Source organism: Clytia hemisphaerica, unplaced genomic scaffold, assembly GCF_902728285.1.
Source record: "Clytia hemisphaerica strain Z4C2 unplaced genomic scaffold, Clytia hemisphaerica genome assembly, whole genome shotgun sequence".
Lineage (NCBI taxonomy): Eukaryota > Metazoa > Cnidaria > Hydrozoa > Leptothecata > Clytiidae > Clytia > Clytia hemisphaerica.
This window is the reverse complement of record NW_027103728.1, coordinates 538827-557294: the sequence shown is the minus strand read 5'-3', so window position 1 is coordinate 557294 and position 18468 is coordinate 538827. Positions and strand designations below refer to the sequence as shown.

The 18468-nt window shown below is 35.5% G+C and overlaps 1 protein-coding gene across 2 annotated transcripts; it reads left to right on the top strand.

The window, feature by feature from the left end:
• Window positions 1-2456: 2456 nt before the first annotated feature.
• LOC136804916 (uncharacterized) lies at window positions 2457-15863 on the top strand. 2 transcript variants are annotated; one of them, XM_067061441.1, is made up of 17 exons: window positions 2457-2508; window positions 2906-3040; window positions 3755-3907; window positions 4664-4996; window positions 5493-5743; window positions 6248-6341; window positions 7569-7735; window positions 8327-8411; window positions 9042-9209; window positions 9800-9910; window positions 10284-10465; window positions 10825-10947; window positions 11909-11979; window positions 12411-12451; window positions 12781-12880; window positions 13274-13373; window positions 14269-15863. In XM_067061441.1, the coding sequence occupies exons 2-17, from the start codon at window positions 2980-2982 to the stop codon at window positions 14455-14457; spliced, it is 2229 nt and encodes a 742-aa protein (XP_066917542.1). In that variant the 5' UTR covers window positions 2457-2508; window positions 2906-2979; the 3' UTR covers window positions 14458-15863. The 2 variants fall into 2 exon arrangements, with proteins under 2 accessions (XP_066917542.1, XP_066917541.1); XM_067061440.1 differs by having other exon boundaries at window positions 2471-2508; window positions 2901-3040.
• Window positions 15864-18468: the final 2605 nt, after the last annotated feature.

Below are 18468 nucleotides of genomic sequence, written 5' to 3'. Positions count from 1 at the left end.
CCCGCACATACCCGTCGGTCCTTTTGCCCAGCTGCCCCCCCCCCCGGTCTTATATTCAGTTTTAAAACGTATTTTTTATCATGGAAAATGTAGTGAGAGAATTATAACATCTTATCACCGTCAAATAATCAAAGATAATTATTACATATAATAATTATTAATCTTCAGATACTATTATTTGTGCTATCTAGTATTAAAGTCTGTCCAAATATAATTAAATCAAATATAGAAAACTTTTTATAACAAGTAAAACTCAGGATGTCACTCGAAAATTAGTAGATCGTTATTTAAAGTCTGTTGCAATATAATAATTCAAGCTTAATTCAAGCACAGGTCTTCAAGAATTTTCTCATTTTTTCTTCTTCATTTTCTGATTATTTCTTGTATTTCTTGATGATCCACTCCTGATCATCTTTTCAACAAATCAAACCCGCTATTTAATACATAATACACACTTCTTGAGATAAATCAACAGCATTGCGGACCTTGTTTTTTAATGAAATAACTACTTCAAACGACATTTACACATGAAATATCATGTTTTCCCATAAGACCGTTTTCAATTTTGATACAAAACCGCAAACGCTTGCAAACATTAAAATTATGTCTGACGACGTTGAAGTATCATAGCAATAAGTCTTTGAGAACGAGGTTTGCAATCATTTTATGCGTTTCGAGGAGAGTGTGATTTCTATCAAAAGTTACAGCGTCATTCTTTGTTTCTTATAGACTATTTTGAGATAGATTTAAAAAAGCTCACATTAGTTGGATTTAGCTGCTATGCAAAAATGAAATGGCAGGAAGTCTTATTCTTTGGCGATCAATGTATTGTTTTGGAACCTCGCTTCGTACCAGCAAAGACAATGATTGACAAGACATCTTGAAAAGATAATGACAATTGGATTTGGACTCGTTGGAACGAGGAAGTCAATGAGTACCCTCGAAAAAGGTAAAAGGAAAGGTAAGGTTGTAAAGTTTAAAATTTTTTGTCTTATATGATTAAACCTTAACACAAAAGCTCCGTGAGACTCATCGGTGGTTTTAGACCATGTCGAACTCATCAGAGGGAGAGACTTGTAATTGCAATTTCATTGTCTTTTATCGAGCGTTGCACTCCTCCGCATGTTTCCGACGTACTTGCTCTATTGTCTTAAATCCGCCAGTGGTAAGAGGTCCCAGGTTGACAATTTGATGTTTTTGATTTCAGATTCTTTACGAATTTTGAATAAACTTTTGAACGCAATGACTTATTTGCAGAAGTAGAACATTCACATCAAATAAACGTGCATCAAAAACATTAGGCTAGAGCCCAGTTTCTCTTGACTTCGTTTTCTGGCAAAAAACAATGTGTTTTGAATGAACTGGCTGAACTGAGATCATCTGTTATGAGTACTATAAAATATGGGGGCGTGTGATTAGTAAGTAATCTTTTATTTATTATCAAATGATCGGTTTCATTCAAGAGTCATTTTATCTAAGAGTCTTCAGGAAAAGCAAGGAATTTATATAAAAGAGATGTAAAGGCATGAAAGTTAAAGTAAAAATAGTACTCTCGGGTACCTAATAGCCGGGGGGGGGGGGGGTTGGAAAAAATCTCAAAATTTAATAAGGGGGGGGGGTTGGAATAAAAATGTCCTGGGTGGAAAATGTTTGAAAAGGAGGATAATACAGCAGAATTAAGACAAAAAAGGGAACTTTCAAAAACATTTTCCCAAAAATTAATAAGCGGGGGGGGTTGGAATAAGAATGTCCTGGGTGGAAAATTTTCGAAAAATTAATTAGCGGGGGGGACGGCTATTAGGTACCCGAGAGTAAATAGTAAATCAAAGTCTGTTTCTTTCAATTTGAACAAGCTCTGATATAATCGAGCACTCTCGGTAGATTAGAAGAAAACAATATCAATTCCCTGGGGTGAGATACCTAACCCTGTCAGATTATGCTCAAATTTTTACCAACTGACCAATCATCATGTAAAAAATAAGATCCTGAAAATTTTACGTTGATATCTCAAGTACTCTTAAGAAAACACTTTCTTTATTCTGAAGATAAAAAAATGACTCTCTATGTTTTTGACAGTGAAAATTCTGAGAAAGATCACATATGTAAGCTCATCATAATATCGATTTTATCTCTTTGATAAGAACTTTTTTTGATAAGAAGATCTGATGGGATATTAAAAGTTACACCGCCTTGTTTAAAAAGTTGCGTGTTTCAACTAATTACGTGTAGTATCCTTCATTAGCCATTAATTATTCCGCTCGAAGGATGTATAATAATAGGTCTACATTTGTCAGTAATTGTGACTTCTATTTTACTAACAACTCATCATACACATCTTTTCTTAAATAGAAAATCAAAGTTCGTAGTATGATATCTATGTGAAAGAGGTATTCAGAAAAAAGGTATTTGATTATTAAAGGTATTAAATGATCATAATGTAATGAACTTTTCAGTATATGGATAGGATTAAAAACAGAGAGAGTTTACTACAAGACAAGAGAGGGAAAGGTTTGATTTTAGACTTTACTGCTCTAACAAAATTGTTTTAATTATTTTGCATGATGTGGATGAGATATTGGGTAGATTTTTTTGAAGAAATCAAGCGGAGAGAGTGCCTCTTATTTCAAATGCCGAATACTCTGTTTTTTGAGGGCCTTTTTCTTTTTATTGGCAAGAACATGGCTTCTGACAGTATAGTTATGAATTCCAAAATATTATATTTCATGTTTCCTATACTCTACTCTCCTTCGTTTGTTATTCAAAGCAAAATCATATCGAGCTTCTAGAGCTCTTATGTAGGTCGTGGTTCCCGACAGGCTGCTGCTACGTGACTGTATCTTCATCCATGTCTTGGTTGAATCTGATATCACTATTAATTTTGTTTCTCTTTTTTCATCAAGAATAGGAGCACAACAAAATGAAAAGATTGACTTCGTAGCAAAACAGTTAAAAAGTGTTGTACCATAAAGAAAATACACCATGAGAAATAATGTGATCATCTCATTACTCTATATTTTTGCTACTTTACCAAGATGTCAAGGTATCCTTTTATCATTTTTTGATTATATATGTATCACTCATTGTCGTGATATACAGTGTGTCCGCAAAAAGGTATGCTGAAAAAGGTAGTTCTATGAAAAAATGACTAAACCAATACCTTTAATTTTCAGTATAGCTAAAGGTCCATGTGCTTAAAAATTTATTTCAGAATGTTTTTAAGTTCCAAAGATTCAATTCTTAATTAAACAGCATTTAAGATGAAGTAAATTATTCGAAAATAAGCAAACTCAACGATATGACTTTTTTCGCATATGAAATTTTCACCGTAAAATGCTAAATAAATGTGCCTTCAGTTCGTTTAACTTTTTTCATAATTCGATTGTACTTTTTTGAATATACTTTTTTGCGGAACACACTGTATAGGCAGTAATGTCATATTTAATCGTAGACTTCAGTTTCTTGGAAGATTCAGAATGTTATGTTTTTGTATTTTTTACAACATTTTTTTTTTATTCATTTCTTGAAGGATTTTTTCCCATGAGAATTCTACCATCTAAATATATTAGTTTTGATTGCAATTAATTTGATCTAATTTAATCTGATCTAATCTAATTTTTGTGCTTAAGGGCCCTAAATGACAGTTAAGTTGATCAAGAATATCATTTTTCACGAAATTTAGCACAAAAAAATGTTCACACCCAAAGAAAAATTTTTACTATCATATTTTGATACATGGATATTTTACTTTTTTTAGGGCAATGTTCTGGAAATAAATTCCCACCGTCTGATAATGGTGTATGTTTACCATGCGGTCTAAATAGCAATAGTAATGGAACAGATTGTAATTGCAATCCATCCTATTCGCGATTCCATTACCAACAGTTTGATTACTCCGAATCCTGCTATCGTAAGTAATAAGCATTCCATTTTACATCCATACAGATTCCATACAATTCGTCCATCGTCACTTTAAGGTATAAAATAAGATTCTCCAAGGGATTTCTTTGCAAATTCCCAAGAGGTGTTTTTTTGGCTTGAAAAGGTTCGTAGACGATATCGGCTTTCCGAATTCTCCCCGAAAATGATTACCCATGATGCATTGCACAAAAAAATTCACGGACAATATTGACTTTCCGTGAATATTTTGCGCAATGCATCATGGATAATCATTTGGGGAGAATTCGGAAAGCCAATATCGTCTTTTTTATCTCACTTTTTTAATCTAATGATTGTAGGTAATGTACGTTGCTAGATTTCATTCAGCTTTAAACGATATCACATACACATTTACACATTTATTTATAACAACCAGTGATTTTTTCCTAAGGCTCTGCTGTTATAATTTTTTTTAGATTTAAACGCTCAGATTTTCCTTAATGTGTTTTTGATACAACTATTTTCACGACATAAGAGCATAAAAGGGGCCTAAAATCACTCCTCCTTGAGGTATGGATCTAGTTGTCCTTTTCGGGAGTCACGGAACCTTTAGTGTCTGGGTTTTTGTTTGTGTCACCTTATTTCACATAAAAAATTATTTTCTCTTATCTTGTTATTTTTTTTTAAAGATTTGATCTTGATTTGTTCTTATAAATTGTTCTTAGAGGAAATCAAAAAAAGTTGTTGTTATGAAAATTAAAAATGACTAAAATGATCTCATCTTTAGGCATACCTAGTCAACCACGAAATCTCGAACTGGTGAACATAACTGGTGAAAGCGTTTTCTACAAATGGGACCCTCCACTTATTGTCGACACGACGTTAGAAAGCCGATACTTAATATTATTTTCAAAATGTGAAGGGACTTCTTGTCAAGCCATATATTCCAGAGAATTAGATAATTCTCAAACCACGTGGTCGATTGGTGATTTGAAACCAGATTCAGTGTATTTGATGATTGTATGTGCTTCTAACGATATGTTTATGAATAATACTTTTTACCGTAACGCGCACCAACACGAGAGCTGTTACAAAGACAGCCGCCGAACGACTGATGGAGGTAAGCTTTCTTAGCTCATTAGATTTAATCAATTTTTATTTGCCATCAAACTTGAGTTAGGACAGTTAGAGATGATCGTAAGGGAATTATTTTTTTAATAATTACAGTTTTGGTGATTTTCAGACATTTCCTATTCTGGTCTGTAAAATACACCATTGTCCGAAACAATTTTCACTTTGGACTCCTGTTATTGATGCTCTTTCCGAAAATGTATAACAAAAGTCAAACAATTTTACAAAATTCCCCCTACTATTGAAACCATGTCAATTTGCCATTCGATGGTTGAGAATAATTGTTGAATCGTTTGAAATAGGTTTGGCTTGAAATTTTGGCTAATCCTTAAATCGTAAGTTTTGTGGAGGTTTTGTTTGTAAATCTTAAGTGCTACTCCAGCCGAGTAGGCGAATAAATCTTATATCATGGATTCAGAGAATACAACTTATCTGTTAGCTGTATTGATCTGGATCAGTAGGTTATTTCTCTCAATTTTTTTCAGTTCCTGGTGGATTCAATCGTCTATTGATCAGAGCTAACGCACACCAAGACGAGAAAAACATACACATTTTCCAGATCCCTGCACCAGCACATCTCGGTGGAGCTTCCATAAAAGAATGGGCAGCACACATCGATTGTGATGATTCGAAATCAACAACCATCAAAGAAACATACAATACAACTACATTTCAAAATAATCAGTTATTTTTCATCACTACCGAAAAAATATGTGCTGTGACTACACAATGCGAGGTAAAGGGAACTTAATTTGGCAGGAACTAATTAAAAAAATTCATCAATCGCCAAAATAAGTTCTCGCCAAAATTATAAATGTTCAGGATTTTTGCCGCTCGTCAAAATTAGTTCCCACCAAAATAAGTTCCCTTAAGGTATGATACGCACCATACACTATTGATCAAAGGAAAACTATGTTCTTCCATTGGTCAAAAATATCTAGGTTATTATAGCCTTTTTCAAAATCGGGCTTAATGTTTGCTAGACTGACAAGCGTCTGCCTTTCCCTTGGAAACAAGGAACGCAGAGATATTGCTCATAAAGAGTTCTTATAAAAAATAGAAGTTGCCGTGGAAGGGTGTTTTGGAAACCCTGTATTCAGCGAACGTAGTGAGCCCATTGTAAGCGTAAGCTACAGCGAAATACAACGGCGTGGTTTACTAGTCTAAATAATTGCCTACTGTACCTTGTCGGTAATAAACAGTTATAAGTTTTCATTCATGGTTTATTTTTTTCATGCAGTTTTACGCATCAAACAAGTACGGGATTGGTCCAAAGGTACCGAAGATTTTTCAATTCAATGATGATTGTGACGAAGAGGACAATGACACCCTAGGTATATTTTACTCACAGCGACTCTTTACGTTATGGGTTGAGACACCTATCAACCTTTGACTGCGCGGTCGGCTTCTGAGGGGTCTGGTAATGATTTTACAAGGAAATGACGTCAACATTCGTCGTTTAGTGCCAACATGTGTGTATGTGCGCATTGACCTCAGTTTGATAGAGAACTACTATACTGAGGACTGAAGTGAGATTCGAACTCACGACTTTCGCATTACTGGTGCAACTGCTCTACCGACTGAGCTATCCAGTCCACACTTGAAGCAATTTCGGGAACAGTGTCGGGTTTTGGACTCAATCACTCCAGTAACCACATGTAGCGTGAGATGAACAACATCACCATCAATGATGCCGCAAGGGATGCCAATGATACTGCGCGTTTCGATATTCAACGATATCATTATCAAGGACTTACCATTAAGTGCCAACACGTGCCATTCGTCGTTTGTCAGACATTTTGACGTCATTCCTTCCTATAGTGGGTAGTTTAGCATAATTTACAGGAAAGAAATAAAGCTGAAACTTTCTCCAGACCTTCTCTATAGGATGCTTATGCCTCAGGAAAAAATCCCCTAAAATCCCACTGGTGGAACATCCCTTTTTTGGGCAATTTCTTTCCCTGTATTTTTGTAACACGACCACACTACAAGTAAGCTCGAACTTAGTCTCCCCTCCTATAAGGGTTGATAGGTGTTTTCAAACGCTTGATACACGGGTCTGGTTTACCACGGCTGCTGGAAAATCTTTCTCGTTGTCGAGTAGTACGAACTAAAAATGTTCAAAACGGTACTTGATGCCTCTCTGTTTAATGCACAGCAGGGAGAGAGACTGGTGCATTCCCCTACCTTTTCGGGTGAAAAAAGAGCCTTTGGGTCGTCTTTGATTACGGTTGCAGACTTCTTACTACATGTTTTAGGATTAAAAGACCTTTTATTAAATTACGTCACGAGTAACGATTACCTCGTTTTCAAAATATTGCTACGGTAATTGATTCCCAGTGGAATTCATAAAAAGTTAATTCTTTTTACAAAGGTAACACTTGAAGACTTAAGGGGTTTGATCACTTTGGTAATGGTTGCAAAGCGAGGCAGGTGTTACACCCTAAATAATTCATGAAAAAAGCCTATTAAAACTGTCTTCGATCTGCACATCAAAGATCAGCTAATTGTGTAATAGTAGAAAATCTTCTTCACGATATTTTCCTTTTTTTTAATACTAGTGATCGTTATTGTTGTGGTTATTGTTGTGGTTGTCATAGTGATAGTTGGTATACTCGTCTATCTTTGGAGATGGAGAAAACAACAAGCTAGGATGGAACAGCTTTGGTTATTACAGCTTGAACGTGCAAATAATGTTTCTAATAACATGGTCATGCCTTTCCGCGCTGTAAGTGCAAATTGGTTTTATTCTCTGGGAGGAAAGGGAAAAAACTAATATTTTGTGAATTTTATGACCCTTATTAATTTGACCAAATTTCGTTCTTTCTGGGGCTAAATGTTGAAATTTTTCTATTTTTCCGACCCTAAATAGGACTGGAATTGGATTTTCTGATATTTTCAAACCTTACAGGGACTACCAGGTTCCAAAAAAGGCACCCTTAAGGGCAGTACATACCCGTACCCCCCCGGGTTTTATTTTGATGTTGCTAGCTGGCTATTCTGGAAGTGACCGTGATTTGCAAATTTCCATTTTCAACATTTCTCTATTTAATTTTTAAGAAAAGTATTTTTCATGAACCTTTAGAAGGTTCTTTTTCCCAGTTTTTCTGTGTATCAGTCTAATTTTCGCCATCTCTCACATCTAGTCATCTCACGCGTGTACCTCGCAAGAATTCAAATCCATAGAAAAAGTCCTTATTCTCACTTTCATAACCTTTCACTTACAATTCAGCATAATTTATTCACTTTCATTCAATTCAGCATAATTTATCCACTTTCATTCAATTCAACATAATTTATTCACTTTCATTCAATTCAGCATAATTTATACGTGGATGCAATGGAAGTTGAACAAACGTTGGAAAAAGAATTCTCAACAAAACAAGTTGATCTGACTGACGATGGTAAAACAATATATTTCATTATTTTCAATCGTCCCTTGAAAGGAGTTTTAGATATCGATTACCAGACGGGTGCCAGACCATACCTCTTTTATCCAGTTAAATAGCAGCACTCCTGCAACAATTCGCAATTCCTTCATTAAAAAATTAATCCATGTTTCGTAGGAGGGTTCTTGAATCTTCTGACTGATGGAAAGGTTGATTGATGTAAATCACTGTCTAAATTCTAGACTGAATTAATAACGATGATTGGACAGAATCATACGGGGTTTTACGTTAGGTATCATCAAGCTGAGCTAGCCTATGATGAAGTTGAATTCTCTCTGATTCAAACCTCTATTATTTCACTGAAGTTTTTCCCCTTCATATCAGCTAAAAAGACGTTTAATATAATCTCCGTGACTCAAATCTTTATTAGGTTACGTCATATCTTCCTTTATTTCGAGCGTAAAACTACCACTCCTGAAAGCCAGTTTAGACTAAATCTTTCTCTAATTCGAATAAGATTCTTGGTCCCGTAATAATAATATTATTAATATAAAAGTATTCACCCTCCTTGAGGAGGTCCTACAAATTTACCTCTTGAGATTAAAAATTTCACTTAATTTCATTGTCGTGTCCTTACTTCTTTAGATTGCAATTACTTGGAAGACAATTCTTTCGATTTTGAATACAATCGTCAACAATTGGAATTCAAATACAAACTCGGTGAAGGACAGTTTGGATGTGTTTATAAAGCAAAAGCCATTGATATCGCCGGTAAACCTGGAGAATCGATAGTTGCTGTTAAAGTCCTTAAAGGTAGATAAAGTGTCTTTAGCCCTTAATACCTTAAGTGGATTATTTTTTGATGTCCATAACTTGAGCATTTATTACGTAGTAGTGGATTAATTTTCGGATTGACCTTTTTTCGCGAATTGAGAATTTTTGCATTGATTAAAGTTGCGAATCATCCTCTTTTTCATCCTTTTTTTTTTTTTTTCATTTTCCTTTGGATTTTTGGCCAAAATGCGGATTTAAAATCTTTCGTGTGGACTTAATTCGCGAAAATGGCCAAAATTCACCAAAATTGCGAAAATTGATCCACGAGAAATTTAATTCACCAAAAATAGATTAAACTGGACGAGAGAAATTTAAATCAAAATTTCGTGGGTACTGATGCAATCCAAAATTTCATGCTTTTTCCTGTCCGAAAACTTTTGAAAACTTTTTGAAAAATCAAAATACAAAATATATAGAATTGCAAAATGGTCAATAGGGAAAAAACACTTTCCTCAAAAAGCTTAAACATCAGTGCATTGCATCTTAATCATAACGATAAACTGAAAAGAAGCTCTCTTATCCAATGGAAATGTTTAAAAAGAAATTTTAAATTTTTCTTTTCTGTTCAGCTAATCCCGAAGAGAAAGACAAACAAGAATTCATTGATGAGCTTGATTTACTGAAGCTGATCAAACCACATCCAAATGTCGTTCGATTGCTCGGTTGTTGCACTAAAAGAGGTATTAATATTTGCATAGAATTAAGATTGGAAAATGTGATGTCTTAAATCTACTTGGATACGATCATTTTGAGTATATGGTGTATCCGAACAATTCAAATTTCATCCCCATTGGTAATATCATTGAATTAAAACAAATATTCTGCTCGGAATGAAAGATTTTGAGAATTTCCACTCCTGAACTTTCAAGCTGTAAAAAATAGAATTCAAGATCTGTGATCAAAAAATCTGGTTAGGATGACAAGTGTTACTTATTCAAAACAAGACTTTAGACCATGGCGATCTAAATTATGCCATGTTTTAGACTCAAAGATTATCATCGGTTCACTGAGACAGGGGTGTAATGAGAGTCTGCCCTTTCTCGCACATAACAGGTCAACAACTGGCTATGATATTCGAAGTAATGCCATCCGGTGATTTGCAGAATTTACTGCGTAAAACAAAGCAAAGAGCGGATAAAACGAATCGACCGATCGATGAAATGATCGATATCGGTGAATTTCTTCGATTCGCTATCGATATTGCAAATGGAATGGACCATCTTTCTTTTCACAAGGTATGGTTTTGTTTTGAAAATTTTTTCATTTTTCTTTGTGTTTTACACTATTGTTTACACTTTTACGTTTATTCAATGACTGTGTTTGTGAACCCTTTATTGACTGGACACCATCTGACAACAATATTTTCCAGTAACCAGTATTCTTAGGTACCTAACAAACGCCCCCGCCCCCGTTTGTTTATTTTTCATTTTTTCTTCATAACCTCTTCCCCAACCCCTGGGGTATTTAGATGTACAATTTCGAATCCCCCCAGCAATTAGGTCCCAGGCCACATGAGAGTAAGCGTTCCTTTAACCATATTCCCTTGAATTATGCCAGCAACAATATTTTTAAATGAAGTTTTCTTTTTCATTAGATTGTACACCGTGATTTAGCAGCACGGAACGTGTTGGTTGGCAACAATCGTGTTTGTAAAATCTCAGATATGGGTTTAGCCAGACCTTTGAATGATGATGGAGTGTTTCATAGAGAGAAAGAGGTAAGCAACTACAGTGGAACCTCTTATTAGCGGACACCATCGGGGAAAGGGGTTAGTATCCGCTAATTAGAAGTGTCCGCCTTTTAGAAACTTTTGATCTCGGAGCTCCAATTTTGAAATTAGGCCATCCCAGGGTGTCGAAAGTACAAAATTGGGGTCTAAAGTACTTATCTGCAGACACTAGGCCATAGAAGAACAAGAGAAAGGTTATTAAAACGCAACAATTTAGTTTTTAACAAATAAAAAAAATCAGTGATTTATGATTTCTTTGGCTCACCTAAATTCGTTGAATGGGTCAAGGGAAAACTGGAAATTTGTAGAAATAATTTGAATAATAAGACTAATAAGTGCTTGAAATAGAAATATCTAAAAAAATTTCTTCGATTTTGGACGTCTGTGACCCGTTTGATATTCAATGTCCGCTAATTGGAGAGCTAAAATAGGGGTTTTGGCCATTTCGTGCGAAAAAATTTGTCCGGTAATCAGAGGGTCCACTAATTAAGTGTCCGCCTTTTAGAAACTTTCTATGAGGATTTGACTAGGAAACGGCCGGGGAAAACGAAATTGTCCGCTAATCAGAGGTGTCCGCCTTTAGAGTGTCCGTTAATTAGAGGTTTTTCTGTATACAAATTGTCTGTACGCAAACCCAGTATCTACTGCTGATTTCAAAATTCATTACCGTAGAGGATCTGTTGTCATTGTTTTTTTTTCATTTGAGATTTTTCAAACCGACCGCTGCGATGGAGCGTTGGTGAGAGAGGGGAGAAGATGAGAGGTGTTGCTCTCCATAAATCATACTTCATCGCAGAGGTCTCCGCACGGGAATTCTTTTATTAAACAGACAATGCGCACAGAGTGTACTACGATAAACGATAAACATGAGAACTTTGAAGGACGGATCACTTAAAGTATCTACCATGTGCACATAAGTTCAATTTTGTCTCCAATCGTTTTATTGCAGGCGAAACTCCCAATCAAATGGATGTCTCCGGAATCTATCAAGTACGGACGATCCTCCATCAAATCTGATGTGTAAGTATTTGTCCTAACATTTTTCGTTTTTTAAATCGAAACACTTTTTTTAAATTTAGCTTGGTTTATCAGACTGCACGTTTTATAAAAACATCCCTAACTTTTGGCGTTTCGAGCATTGAAATGTTCTTATTTTCATTATTTTGTGAGTAATATTTTGTGCAAATTCTTAAGTTGAATCGGGTGCTTTAGAGTCGGCAAAGCCTTAAAATATTTTTATCTTATTCTTAATATTTTGACCATCGAAGCATTGTGCTTTTATATTGTTTGTTCTTATAAAAACGTGTAGATCTAACGCAGATACTGTTGACCATGTTCATGTGGTAATCGACAGTTTAGGATGCTGGAAATTTAATCTTTGGATATTTTCAAATCCTCCATGGGGACATATCTTTTTATCAATGTTTCCCTTCTTACTCACTCTTTTTCAGGTGGTCTTTTGGAATCGTTTTGTGGGAAATTTTCACCCTTGGTAAGTGGCTTGGAAATTTTCCTCATTTGAAAGCGTCGTTCATATTCGAACGTACTTGTTTAAAACTTTACCACCCTAGGAAGTCTCATCGGGTCAGCAAGACAGTGGTACATTCTCTTCAAGAAAAAAGACACCTTGACTTTTTGGATGGAATCATTCATTTTTTGATTTTTTCCTATGACAGTCTACTGTGTTTTTCTGTCTACGTCCAAAAATTTAGAATCCGTTAAGCCTTAAAATGTTCTTAACTTGTTCTTAACATTTTGTCCATCGAAGTTTTATCTTCTTGTATAGTTTGTTGTTATAAAAAAGTGTATCTATCATTGTAGGTGCTTCGCCTTACCCTGGTTTCAAATCCAAAGAAGTACCTGCTCTATTGTGTCATGAGCGTTATCGAATGAATAAACCTGAACATTGCAGTGAGAAATTGTAAGTGAAAGACTTCCCCGGTTAAATGTTCAAGGACAAATTATACTACTCTAAATTCTTCTTCTACTAAATTCTGTCAGAGAACCCTTTAGCATTTTTATTGAATATACCTCAGTTGCCCCGGACGATTTATAGGGAATTGCGCCCTGGATAATTGCCCCCACATACCTCTATTAAAAAAATTCAGGGTTTACTGAAAAGGAGACATCTCTTGTTCCAGCTTATGAAAAGAATCTAGTCTCAACAAATGTTTATTGATTTTTTATAATAAAAGACTGTGTTCACATCAAACAGGCCAGTAATAAATACTAAATTGAAATTTGACTGAATCCCAAATTCGCGTACAGCGGAATCTTGCAAATTTTATGTAAAATATTTTTTTTTTCTTTAAAGATTTGAAATCATTCTTGAATGTTGGGAAGAAGCATACGATTTACGACCAACTTTTGGAAATTTGATGTTTAAAATCAAAACGCTTAAAGATGGAAATGAGGTGAGGAAATGAATTGTTTTGATTGGTTGCCGGGGTAGAGAAATTGGAAACAAGGAGTGATTGATTTATCGAGCATATGTTAACCTGAGATCAGATTGTGGTTGTTTTCTGCCCACCACGCTGAAGCTCTAAAGGGATGGGTGAAAACATACAATCTGACGAATATGCAATCTCGAAATCGTAAGGACCGCGTTCGTCTAAAGGGACTGGGGATGACAACAAAGTTGCGTGATTGTGTTTATGAATAGGGCGCCGTATAAGTTTTTAAATTTCTGGCGCACAACAAGATTCTTGTTGTAAAATTTTTCGCGGGAGGACTATTTTCCTCAGATGTATAATTTTCAAGTGCCTTCAGAGGTTTACCGTGCACGTAAGAAAATTATGAACAGCTGTTATAAGGTTAGCATATGTTGGCTCGTTCAAGTTTGGTTACATAAAGATGGGTGATATATCGAGTCTCTTTGAAAAAAATCCTTTTCTCAAAATAGGACAAGCCGTATTCTTTTGCTTCTTGTCTTGGGTTTTCCGAGTTCGGTTTTAAAATCTTTGTGCTGTTGTGCAACTTCCAGGCTTTTACATTTTACTTTTACCTTTACTCTCGTAACTAATAGCCAGGGGGGGTTTGGAATAAGCGGTGTGGTTGGAAAAATTCTCAAAACTTCATAAACGGGGAGGTGGGAATAAAAAATGTCCTGGGTGGAAAATTTTTTGAAAAGGAGGCTTATACAGCAGAATTAGGGCAAAAGAGGGAACTTTCAAACTAATTCCCCCAAAATTGATAAGCGGGTTGGAATAAAAATGTTCTGGGTGGAAAATTTTCGAACAAATTAATTAGTGGGGGGGGGACGCTTATTAGGTACCCAAGAGTACAAAGTTTTGACTCTTTTATTTTCAGAATTGTATGAATTTCGAATATTACAACGATGATGCATACTTAACATCACAAGATGGTGGTTTTGAAAATTTCGATGATGAAGTCTTATTCAATGAATTGCAAGCAAACGGTGGCGGTGGAAGGACGAACCATGGTTATCAACCTTCGCAAGTTAACATGACGAACGGAAGTGTCGCATATGTACCATGATGAACGAGAGGATTGGGGTCAAGTCTACCAGGGTAGAATGACGTCAGTTTCCTTTATCTGTGATTGGCCTAAAATGACGAGATATAACCCTGATCAAATCGAAACCTTTCGACGCAAAGTTTGGCAGGTGTTTGATTGGCAAATATTATTGAGTGTGTATCACTGATGCGAATGGCAAAATGAATATATTCGTACGGAAATCAGTTTCGATGGAAACGACTATACTCACATAGAAACCAAAAGAGTGCATTTATATGCACAAGTCTGAGAACTGTCTCTTGATGCATTGTGACTGATGCGAACTGATACACAGATAACGCTAGCAGAGAAAGCTACAGGTGAAGTCTCTATAGCTCGAACCCTCAAGGGGAACAAACATTTGTTAAAGGAAATTTTGAGTTATGGAGCAAGGTTTATAAGACATTGTTAACTGAAAGGGAAGAGAAAACTTGTCCGAGTTAAAGGAGACGTTCGAGTTAAAGAGACTCTACTGTATAAAGGAGTTGAAGTCTGTTTTATTGATTCGGTGTGGCATTCTATAGACTATTTGGAATCAGGATTTGTACGAATCGAATCTTCTATGTTTTCACGCGGCAATATCTTTGAGATCTTGTGATAGGTTTTACTTTCGAGCCAGCGTTCACACTATTTGGATGGGAAATAAGTGAATACACATTTTTTTTTAATAAGCAACCCTAATTTTCGGCTTAGGGCTGGAGCTGCTAAGTATTTTTACGAATTTTGGCTAAAAAATTACTTATGAATTTCTAGCCAAAAATGCCTAGCAACTTAATTTTTGACTTTTATCTCGTTTTATGTCCAAAATACCTCAAATTTGGTATTCAAATACCATCATAATAATTTTAATCACATACATATTTTAATCTCTGTTCACAGTGGCTCTATGTGGAAACAATATTCTTCAGCTGCCTAAAAGCTTTAGAATTTTTCGGAGCAAGCCAATATATGTTGTTATTATTATTAATGCCAAATAGTGCCGGAAATTCCTCTTTTTTTAGGGATTTTTGGTTGCTTTCCTGATTCATGCTCAGTTTCAGAACTAGGTTACTAAGGCCAAATTACTTAATTCTTTTGCCATTCTCAGGGATGCAGCCTTAGCTACTCGATAATTGATTATTAAAAAAAATATGTACCTTTCCTATTCAAGAGATTCAACTCTAGCACTTCGGACTAAAATCAATGCACAGAACTGTAATACGAATCTAAAAATGTTAGTCGTCACCCCCTCCCCCCACGCGAAAATCCATGTGAATCAGATTTCATCGAGGTCGTCTATTGTCTATTCAAATATTTCTAGTCTTTTCAAAAAATAATACACAATAATAGGATTTATACTAAAATTGTAAAATATTTATTTATATATACATTTATGATTTAATTTATTGTAAGCGAATAACAATATTATTTTTTAAATTTTGCTGTTGTCAGCAGAAATACAAAAATTTAAAAATACGAAATTTTGCAAAGAAGTGCTGACGTCAGCAAAATCTCAAAAAAGAAATTTCTGCAAAATGATCTTTTTAATGATGGATGTGCAACTTTAGTCCAAATTTCACGTTTTTACCATTAGCCAAAATGAGGGCGTAAACAATTAGTTTTAACACCCCTACAGGGAAGCTTCATCATAGTACCCCTCATATTAAATCATTGGTTGCTCATTTTCCGCCGGCATGCTTTCCAAAAATTATAGTAATTTTCATTTCGTTTTTGAGCCTTTGTTGAGACGAAGGAGCCTTTTTATGTGATCTAAAGTGACAGCAGCCGTTCCACCTACTTTAGTTACAAAGTTTTCTGGTTCATCAGCCGTGCTGGGTTTATTTCATTTGATTGTCTTTGGCAGAGCAGCCGTGCCGGTTCTATTTTGAGTAAAAATATGTTGGCAAAGCAGCCGTGCCGGTTTATTTTGGAATAAAAGTCCACTGGCTGAGCAACCGTACTGGATCTAATTTGAATGAAATTCGGCTGAGCACCCGTGCCGGTTCTATTTAAAAAAATGAAAATTTTGTTGGCTGAGCAGCCGAGCCGTTTCTAATTTTAATAAAAGTCCAACTCCGGTACGATTTTGAATGAAAAGTTTGATGGCTGAGCAGCCGTGCCGGTTTGATTTCAAATGAAAATGTTGGCTGAGCAGCCGTGCCGGTTCGATTTTGAACGAAAGTGTTGGCTGAGCAGCCGTGCAGGTTCGATTTTGAATGAAAAATGTGTTGGCTGAGCAGCCGTGCCAGATCTACTTTGAAAATGAAAATTTTGTTGGCTGAGCAGCCGTGCCGTTTATAATTAAATAAAAGTCCGCTGACTGAGCAGCCGTGCCGGTACGATTTTGAATGAAAAGTTTGATGGCTGAGCAGCCGTGCCGGTACGATTTTGAACGAAAAGCTTGATGGCTGAGCAGCCGTGCCAGTTCGATTTTGAAAATTAAAGTTCTGTGACAGAGCAGCCATGCCGGATCTATTTTGAAATCGAAAAATTTGTAGGTTTAGCAGTCGTGCCGGTTCTACTTTAAATAAAAGTGCACTGACTGAGCGGCCGTTTCAGTTCGATTTTGATCGAGAGGAAGCGCTAAAATAGTTTTGATATATACATTATCAGGGTAAAAACACTGGGAAACATGAACAATTTGGGTTTCGATTTTAAAAATCTATATATTTTTAAGCATTTGTAATTCCAAAATTTCGATAACAAATTCAAGAAAATAAATTTACAAAAATACAACGATCGTGAAATTATTAAACTAGAATTTAACTCAGGCTATGAATGCCTCGAACATAGCAATCGAACTTAGTTATAAAGATGCTTGACATAATTACTAACACGTGTTGATCAAATCTTGAAGGGTTACAGTAATTTATATTCACCTGTTATTGACAAAATATTAAATAAAAGTCCAAAATCAAGTGTGAAAGAGCTAATTAATTTTTCCAGTCAGATTACAGCACATAAATTATTTAACAGATGTAAGAAAAGTCTAATAAAGGATGATGCTTATAAAAAAATATGTAGTTCATCTTCAATCAAATGAAATAAAAAAACTGAGCTAAATTTAATTCTGGATTTATGATCTGGCCTTTTAATACCCCGAACGCCTAGATAAAAATCCTAGATCTACAACTGAGCCTTCCATAGTCATGAGCGCCCTGGGTTTAAAAATCGACCTTCTCTTACCCTGAGAGCACATCACCCTGTTTTAAAAGGTGTTCATAATTGAGCCTAGCCTGGATATCCAGGCTGTAAACTATTTCACAGTCTAGTTTTTGATATTTTATGTTCTGGTTTACAGCCTGGTCTCCCTAGAGCGATTTGCATTCTCCATATGAGAATGCAATCCGCTTGCTTGCGCTCACTTCGCTAAGGCCGTAAGGACCAATCTACACGGCGCGGAGCAATTCTGAAGCAAAAATAGGATAGTCCTCCACTTGCTAGTGAAGATAGAGCTTTCTGTTACATGAAAACATGAAAAAGAAGAAAACAGAGGCAAGTTCATTTTCCAAGAAAACATGGTCTGATGGTTGGTCATGATAATGCATGCAAACTTGCTCATGGATGTAATCTTTGGATGTTTTAAATGGTTTTAGATCTTGTCAGCTTGTAAGGCTGCTTTTTATTAATTTATGTTTTGCTGCCCAGGGTTGGCTAGGAAAGTTTTGGAAACATGGGTTTGCACTTTCATTCTCTAGGGAGACCAAGCTCTATAATTTTAGAACTTTGTAAGTTGAGGTAAATTTTGTTTTTTCTAAAATTTTGAGCTTGGATATCCAGGCTAAATTGAGCCTTTCACTTTTACGCGTACATTAAAGCTGAGCCCAGTGCTTTTACACCTTACAGTGTTTTATAATATGCTGGAAAATTCGTTTAATTTATTTTGTGTTGATTTCCCCAACATTTTACTAAGCGAACAATCTTCATTGTCATCTGGAGAGGATGACTATCATGAAAAAATGATCATATGCAAAATTACCCAAAAAAAAGAATGGAACCCCAATGATTATGAAA

Bases quoted from the DNA above. Each gene is read 5' to 3' on its own strand.
- LOC136804916 (XM_067061441.1), top strand. From the start codon at position 2,980: ATGAGAAATAATGTGATCATCTCATTACTCTATATTTTTGCTACTTTA. The intron at 6,342-7,568 runs GTATATTTTACT...TTTTAATACTAG, and splicing joins AGAGGACAATGACACCCTAG to TGATCGTTATTGTTGTGGTT. The intron at 10,466-10,824 runs GTATGGTTTTGT...CTTTTTCATTAG, and splicing joins ACCATCTTTCTTTTCACAAG to ATTGTACACCGTGATTTAGC.